This window comes from Channa argus, chromosome 5 (genome assembly GCF_033026475.1).
Source record: "Channa argus isolate prfri chromosome 5, Channa argus male v1.0, whole genome shotgun sequence".
Lineage (NCBI taxonomy): Eukaryota > Metazoa > Chordata > Actinopteri > Anabantiformes > Channidae > Channa > Channa argus.
This window is the reverse complement of record NC_090201.1, coordinates 13,019,958-13,028,048: the sequence shown is the minus strand read 5'-3', so window position 1 is coordinate 13,028,048 and position 8,091 is coordinate 13,019,958. Positions and strand designations below refer to the sequence as shown.

At 37.9% G+C, this 8,091-nt stretch overlaps 2 protein-coding genes across 5 annotated transcripts in view; one reads left to right on the top strand and one right to left on the bottom strand.

Moving 5' to 3' along the window:
* Nucleotides 1–534: 534 nt before the first annotated feature.
* LOC137128290 (E3 ubiquitin-protein ligase DTX3L-like) lies at nt 535–4,269 on the top strand. Its single transcript, XM_067506159.1, has 8 exons — nt 535–631; nt 943–1,001; nt 1,225–1,275; nt 1,706–1,916; nt 2,000–2,160; nt 2,237–3,418; nt 3,560–3,777; nt 3,876–4,269. The coding sequence occupies exons 2-8, from the start codon at nt 960–962 to the stop codon at nt 3,943–3,945; spliced, it is 1,935 nt and encodes a 644-aa protein (XP_067362260.1). The 5' UTR covers nt 535–631; nt 943–959; the 3' UTR covers nt 3,946–4,269.
* A 61-nt stretch (nt 4,270–4,330) lies between these two features.
* LOC137128289 (low-density lipoprotein receptor-related protein 1-like) overlaps nt 4,331–8,091 on the bottom strand; it is an 83,610-nt gene continuing 79,849 nt past the window's right edge. For 2 of the 4 annotated variants that reach the window (XM_067506155.1, XM_067506157.1), the window contains 6 exons: nt 7,950–8,057; nt 7,740–7,813; nt 7,513–7,606; nt 7,347–7,385; nt 6,272–6,416; nt 4,331–6,173 (listed from right to left, as the gene is read on the bottom strand). In XM_067506155.1, the coding sequence (XP_067362256.1) occupies nt 6,033–6,173; nt 6,272–6,416; nt 7,347–7,385; nt 7,513–7,606; nt 7,740–7,813; nt 7,950–8,057 (601 nt within the window). In that variant the 3' untranslated portion in view covers nt 4,331–6,032. The remainder of the gene's footprint in view (nt 6,174–6,271; nt 6,417–7,346; nt 7,386–7,512; nt 7,607–7,739; nt 7,814–7,949; nt 8,058–8,091) is intronic. The other 2 variants (XM_067506156.1, XM_067506158.1) reach the window with 1 other exon arrangement.

Sequence of the window (8,091 nt, the reverse complement as noted above, 5' to 3'; positions counted from 1 at the left end):
ACACATGATCTGACTTTTGTTTACTTAAACTATTAAACCCACTGTTGTCAGGCTCATCATTTTTTTCACTACACCAGCACATAAAACATAAACCACTTGGGTTTGTTATATGTACATTGTTTTTTAGTTTTGTTATATAATTAATCTTGCGTGACCCTCCATGCATCAGCATGTAGGTTACTATAAAATATGTCATAAACAACGACAAATCCAAAATAATTTAAAAAATGGAAGCACGATTTTGCTAAATATATTTTTTTAGATAATTGTAATTAACAGCATAAAATAAATAAGTCATGTGCAAAAGGAAAAAAAAAGGTGTAAATGCTGGTCTTGTTTGTTGGATGTTTAGAGTGGTGGAGTATACTCTTGATGCCTACCAGGGCACAGCAGAAATAAGTAAAAGTTTGAATGTTTCTTTGAGTAGAAATACATTACAACATTACAATTATTCAATGTTAGAGAGTTATGTATAAAAATAACTTTAGCTGGGGATATTTGTTTTATTCTTTATTGAGAATATCTGGTGATCAGTATGAAAACCAAGATCCGACTAATTTTTGTGACGTCACGTACCATGCGGAACTGTAACTCTTTCACTTTCATTTCTCGGGAAGAAACTGCGTTCAAGGTAAGTCCTAAGTTGTTAAAATTGATTATTAGTGCTGTATGTATGTTCAAATATTAGATGTAAAACCCCATATAACCTTGTATCACAGCTGTCGTCTAAAACTATAACAAAGAATTCATATCGTCAAAACATGGAAATGATTGAAGGATCCTGTTGTAACCGAACGAAGAGTCGAACCCTATAATGCTCTTTTACCAATATCAGCATGTGACACGTTGGCAACTTACTAACCTAACTGTAACCTACTGTTTTACACAAATACAGTCAGTTGTTTGAAGGGTCAGAGTTGCTGACGTATATACTTATTGCAGTGTGGAACATTTTCAAAATGTCAGACTTTTCGCCAGACCAAGAGGAGCCCATGGACACTGTGAGTAATTGTGTATCAGCCCAGTCTGCAAAATAAAGTTTAATACTGCAAAAGGCATCTAATGCAGAAACTTTGATTCTAATGCTAATATGTAAATGGACAAAGAGCTTCCATGAAATAACAATAGGGTATGTGGAAAACTGCTTGTACTCCGATCTAGTAATTTTTCTTCTTTTAAATGTCCCGTCTTCCTTCTGGGCTGGGATAATCTCCACCTCTTCAGTCAACAACTGAGCCAGCTGTCTCTCCACCATCTTCTACAAATCAAGCAGAGGTATTTTTGTGAGTGTGTGCTTGATCAGTCATACAGCACTTTGACCAGTCTGGCAAGGGCCCAGTTATTGATTTAAAAATGGTGCAAAGTGTGGAAACCTTCAGTGTCCGTGTGGATTTATTGTTTGTATAGCACATAAGCAGTCGTATTAGGAGCAAGAAGCAAGTGGCTAGAAAAGTTGGGCAGAGTCTTAACAGGCCTGTGTTTTTCTCGTGTGTAGTGTATGTGAAAGTGAAAGTATGTAAAGCTAATCTCCTGCTCCTAATATAGGTTTGTTTAGTGCTAAATGCTCTAGATTAGTTAATTTGTAATTTAAGAGAAAAATAAAATTATTTTTAAAGCAGATCTTTTCAGCCACATAACCCAGGGGATTTTGTGCTATTCTATAAATTAACACTGTTGCATTAATGGTTTTACAACATGTTTTCAGGCCTTGGCTTCATCCCAGGAAAAGGAAGAAGAAGCTCATATTGCGTTCTCAGTGAAATGGTTAGATACTGGTCGTCCGCAGAAATTGAAATTAAAATTTGAGCGAACTCTTCAGAGTTGGCTCAACAAACAGACAAGCACTTTAACAGACTGCTCAGTTGTAAAGACCTTGGGCGATGAGAGTTTTGTGGTAAAGATGAAGCCTGTTCCAGGTACCCTATGACTATGTCTGAATATGTTTTACTTTTGGGTAGCTTTCTGTATTATATATTATCATGTGTTTATTCTTTTTAAGCCGTGACTGAGCTTCAGAAACTGAATGGAAAAATACTGACCTGCAAAGATGGGAACAAAATCAAAATAGTCACTGTTAGTTTGACACTGCCAGAGCAGGAGATACAAATACCAGAGGGTGCTTCAGTGAGCCTTCCTGCTTCAGTGTCAGAGCCACAACAAGTATGTACTGTGTAGTAAATCAGTCTAATCTATATTATAATGTTTTATACTAAATGTATACATTGCATTTATTTAGGAGAAAGTCCAGTTGGTCGAACAAAGTAGTTTAAGCAGTAAAGCAGGAGTTTCTACAAATGGAGAGGAGACATGTTATGTCCCAATTAGCCATTTCTGGTATATGAGTCACATCTACAAGGAAGAAATGAAACGTATAGAGAAGGAGAATGGAATTAAAATCGACGGAGAAGTAAAGGTGACTCTTAAACAAGAAGAGGAAACTGGAGACCTCACCAAAGCTTTCAATGAGTTCATAAACCTTGTTCAAAAATGCTTAGGTGAATCCAGTGGCTCGGTTGTTTCTCTCAAGTACGAAGATCAAGATGGGTGGAGGGAAACAATGAACATCATTCAGAAAAAGGAGAACAAGGCTTTGCTTACTCTGTCTCCTGAAGAAATCACTGTGTGTGGGCCAATCCAAAGTCAGGCTGCCATCAGTAAGTGCCTGGATGCAACTTCTGCTGGGGAGTCTTCATGGAAGACTCGAGACATATTAATGAAGATTGACATGAACATCAAAGACCCTCTCATTGATGCAGGACTGACCTTTGATAAAAGCCACTGGGTGCTGATGACTACGTCTTTCAGTGAGTACATAGCTAAAATCAAATCTAAATTTGGTGTGGATTTTAAGGTTTCGGAATCAGACAACAGTCAAGGCAAAGTCAGTGTAAAAGCTTTCTACAAGAAATCTGGAGAAAACACGCTAATGGAGAGCCATGCCGTCAGAGCTCTTCTTCGTCTGTACCAAAAGGTTACAACATCACCCATGATCTTCTCCGAACTCCATGGAGCCAGTGGCATCAGTGGCTCACCAAAGAACATGAGCAATGCTTATCAGTCAGAGTGGTCCAGTGGATCTGTGTTCAATGGACAGTCAGGACACAGCAAGAACAACACTGAGCCCACAGGAAAGGGAGAAACAACAGGCACTGAAGACGAAACGTGCCCTATATGCATGGATACATTTACCAACAAGAAACAGCTTAAGTGTAAACATGAATTTTGTGGTGTTTGCCTAAAAGAAGCAATGAAAAGCATGGGACCTATCTGTCCACTCTGCAAAGACGTGTTTGGTGTGATGGAGGGAAACCAGCCCGATGGACACATGTCTTGGAGGGAAACACACACGTGCCTTCCTGGATTTCCAGGATGTGGCACAATAGAGATCAGCTATGTAATTGCAGGTGGAATACAGACGGTAAATTCTCATATTTAAGTATTTTTATATTCTATTGTATTTTATTATATTATTTATATATTTATTTAAATTAATGTCTATTGTATGTAATTGTAATTTTGCATTTTCATTTGCTAGTTTCTTACATGTTTGTCTTTGCAGGAGAAACATCCAAAACCTGGACAGCCCTATAATGGTATTAAACGAGTAGCGTATCTGCCAGACAACAAAGATGGCAAAGAAGTGCTGCTATTGCTGAAAAGAGCATTTAATCAGAAGCTTATTTTCACTGTTGGGACATCCAGAACAACTGGGTACGAGAACCAAGTAACATGGAATGATATTCATCACAAGACGTCCATTCACGGAGGACCAGAGAGGTACGGTGGCTGAATTTCTAATTTCTATTTAGTAAGTGTACTTCATTAGTGTCGATTTTACTCAAATGCTAGATGTAATTTTTTGTTGCTCTCCACAGCTTTGGTTATCCCGACTCTGGGTACATTGCCAGAGTCAGAGAGGAGCTGAAAGCTAAAGGCATCAAGTGAAGACTTTGAATAAAAAAGTAGCTTGTAGTTAAATCATAGTCTAGATCATAGTCTTATGATCAGAAATAAACCCCAAAATTATAATTACTGGAATGCACAAAATACTTTGTTGTATGCTGTTTCTTCTCTTGTTTTTACATTTGATTTCAAAGATTGTTTTAAAGTACATCTACAACTCAGTTCAACTAGTTCCTCAGTTTTATTACATTTTAAAATGTATATCTGTAAAATAATGACATATGAACACACAAGTTTAACTTTGCAGTAAACATGATCAGATTTACCATTTCCCTAATAAATGATTAAATGAACCTGCTGCACAAAGATGTGTCTGCATTTTTTCTCTTCATAAGCGCAGGTTGTGAATAAAACACAAAACACCAGCTTGTTTTATGTACAATTTTTTAAAATTTTATTTATAACAATATGTTATTTAGTTTGTAAAGTACTCCAGCAAAAATTAAACATTATTCTCTTTCCAGAAGAAAGTCTGAGCCTCCATGCATCATTGTGTACTATAAAAGCTATGTGTCATTCAAAAACAAGGACTAATCAAAAACAATTCGGAAAATGCATTTATGATTTTTGCAAAAATGTTCTTTAAGTAAAATGATTGTACTTCTCTCTCATTTTAAGACAAACATATACAACAGCATAAAATAACATTTGCTGACAGCTAAGCAAAACAAAAACTTGTTATCATAGTTACATTAAAGATTGGTGTTACTTTTCACATGCATTAAGATATGGCTGACACATTTCTGACAGAAGCAGCATTTTGGGACAGAGGCTGAGCTAAGGACAAGTCAGAGCAACCAGAATGGTAGCATTAGCAGCAGCAGGGCACAGAGGAGAGTGAGAGATCAGAAAGAGCTCATTAAAAAGAGAAACGCTAAAGACCAAATGAACATAATGCACTTAAGACTGAGTCGTTGCAAAACTGTGAATGTACACACTAAAGATAGAAAGAATACTCACAATGCCAGATGAATGTGTTTTGGAATAACAACAAAAAATGGACTGGAGAAATACAAGACAAGCAAGAAATACATATTTTTCCATCCCAATATACCATTAGAATGTCCTCCCTGTCTTTCTGGAGGAAGACTCTTGTAACAGACAATTAAATGGTGCAGAAAAACCACTATCCGTCAGTGTTTTTGCTGTGGCCTGGTCTGTGCACAGCCAACTGTCTACCCCATAAAGGCATTCATCCTTACCACCTCTTTACATGTATATTCTCCACCCACCATGCTACCTGGAATGTTTAACCAATAGACCAACTTCCTCATTCTCCAACTCCACAGTCACACACCAAAATGCATCTCATCCTCTCACAACACATAAGCTCTAACTGTCATACAATGTTATAAAAGCAAACACACCTGCTTTACATGTTTCGGTATAAAGCCTACAGTATACACTGTACCGTAATATGATATTCTGTGCAAGGAAGACGACACAATCATTTCATTAACATAGTTCTCTGAGAAAAACATTTTGTGGAAATACTGTAGTTGTGGTACTGACATTTTAAATGTGCTATACACAAACGGCGCTATCACAAATCTGCCTCACACAAATCTTGCCAAAAACCCCGGCAAGACAACAAATGTACCGATTTAGAAAAACTTTGAGTTTTGCCTTTCCCGCTCAAAGTCTGCACAAACAACAAACAGTTGGCACTGGTGAAATGGAACAATGTTTTTTCTTTTCTATACAATTCATACAAAAATAAAAAATTAAAATTGCTCCAATGTTAGCATCTTTTCTTGTGATTTTCTTGTTTCCATTTCATTTTGCACAGAGGTAGTGGCTATTTAGGTAAAGGGTAAGGGACAAAGTGTAAATTAAAAATCTCTCATAGAAAATGTCATTTTTGACCAGAGGAATCTCAAAAGAACAAAATATAATACTGCAATCACATACAAAAGTAGTCCTTCATTTTTGTACATTTTATACAGTGTTCACACTTTTTTATCAATTTTCTCTCACACTTTTTTTAAATCAATTTTTTAAGTTTAATTTTCTTTAAAAGGCAAGTAGGGGGAGTGTTTGGAATAGCATTATCCAGGCCAGTGGACGGTCTATGCCAGCGGGTCCACAAGGGGCTCCTCATCCCCACGCCATAGCAACTCTTTCTTCTCATCTGTGCTGGCCAGAGAGTTGCGGCTGTTGTGAGCTCCCATGTACAGAGTGGCATATACTGGGTTTGTGAAGTTGGTGGGCTGGAAAAGCATCAAAAAATATATTTTATTAGAGAATATTTTATGTGCAAAGAGTGATGGACTTTGTGCATATATTTGCTAGTGTTATTTTTCTCTACCTTGTCTGGGTCCAGCGTGAAGTCTGCATCTAGCAGGTCCCCAGCATCATCGTCAGGCTCGCCATCATAGATCTTGTAGGCAGGGTTTCCAATCTCAACATTCATGGCCCCGTTGGTCATCCTTTGGTGCTGGAAGCCCTTGGCCCTGTGCAACATATTAAGGACATGGTCATACATGTATGTCTTATCCAAAGTTGTAGGAGCCTAAACAGAGCAAGCAGGGACAAGGGCAAATTACAAAAGGAGGAAAGAGACTCTGCATGACTCTTCTCACCATCCAGGCTGAGGGAATAAGCTACAGCACAGGCACCTACATAAGCCCAGCATTCATTGAGCCCAGGACAGATCCATACACAGTGGACCTGGACATGGGACTGTTATGTACAAGCTATTCTTTCAGACCACATTAAATTCAATGGATCTAAAATATTCATTCAACATACTATATATATATATATATATATATATATATATATATATATATATATATATATATATATATATATATATATATATATATATATATATATATATATATATATATATATATATATATATATATATATATATATATACCAGAGGAATATATATATATGTGTGTGTGTGCGTGGTATAAATGTTTCTACTGTATGTGCATACTAGATTTTTCCCATTGTGTTTTTCAACCTGAGCTTGAAAGAATGCTGTTGTACTGTCCATGTCTCACTCTGAGACACAATACCACAATACAAACCACAACACAGTACATCACAGTACAATATGGCACAATATGATGGACAACAGTATGAAAGACCTAAAGCACTGACTAGCACAGAAACAGATCTATTCAATACGTGTTTTTAATAGATCTGCCCTGGAGCTGCTCTGAGGGCAGTTAATTCAAAAAGAGAGACACTGTTCGAGCGGGAAGAGCTATAGCTCCCATGAACATCCTGAAAAAGGGCACGACATTCACAACACAACCATACACTGCACAGCCACAAAGACTCACGAGTGAGCGAAAGACAGAGAAAAGAGAGAGCATCGGGATGCAGAATTAAATGAGAGAGAAAAGTGTAACCCTGGCAACTGTTACCGCAAGCGTCTGGAGCCGGTTTTGCCGAGCCGGCTAGACCTGAGGAGAAGAAAAGATGTGTTACAGGGAGGAGAGAAAAAGTGCAGATGGAAAAAGGAAAGAAAGATTAAAAAGAGGAGGGAAAAGAGGTCTGCACCTGTTGTAAATGTGTTAAACTGTTACTCACCCTCTCATCCTTCTCCTGTACCAGTACACTGCTCCTCCAGCCAACAGAATCAGCAGCAACAGCAGCAGCAGAGAAATCACAATGGATGCTGTGCCTACACACACACACACACACACACACACACACAATACATATAAGAACATTGCATGCACATTGCATTGAAATTTAACCATCATATCAAATCCTGGGATGTCTGCCACTTGTATCAGTGTGAAGGGTCAACTTACGTCCACCTGAACCTGGGCCATTTTTATTGTTTGCCACAGACTCACAGCGATGTCCCGTCCAGCCAAGTGCACATCTAATCACAAACACGCACACACACACACACACACACACACACACACACAAACGACAAAACACAAAAGAAATATGTATGTAAGCAACAATGCACTGGAGCTATTCAGAGCTATTATTGATTACACACTGCTCCAAACCTGCACTCTGGAAGGCGAGTGACAGTGTTGATAGAGCACTGGCCATTTGCACAGTACTCATTTGTGTCACACGTGTAACAGCTGGGCTGGATTCTTCCATTTGTACATCTATTGTAGAGAGTATAAGTAGTGACTAACAATC

Bases quoted from the DNA above. Each gene is read 5' to 3' on its own strand.
- LOC137128290 (XM_067506159.1), top strand. From the start codon at position 960: ATGTCAGACTTTTCGCCAGACCAAGAGGAGCCCATGGACACT. The intron at 2,161-2,236 runs GTATGTACTGTG...GCATTTATTTAG, and splicing joins CAGTGTCAGAGCCACAACAA to GAGAAAGTCCAGTTGGTCGA. The intron at 3,778-3,875 runs GTACGGTGGCTG...TGCTCTCCACAG, and splicing joins ATTCACGGAGGACCAGAGAG to CTTTGGTTATCCCGACTCTG.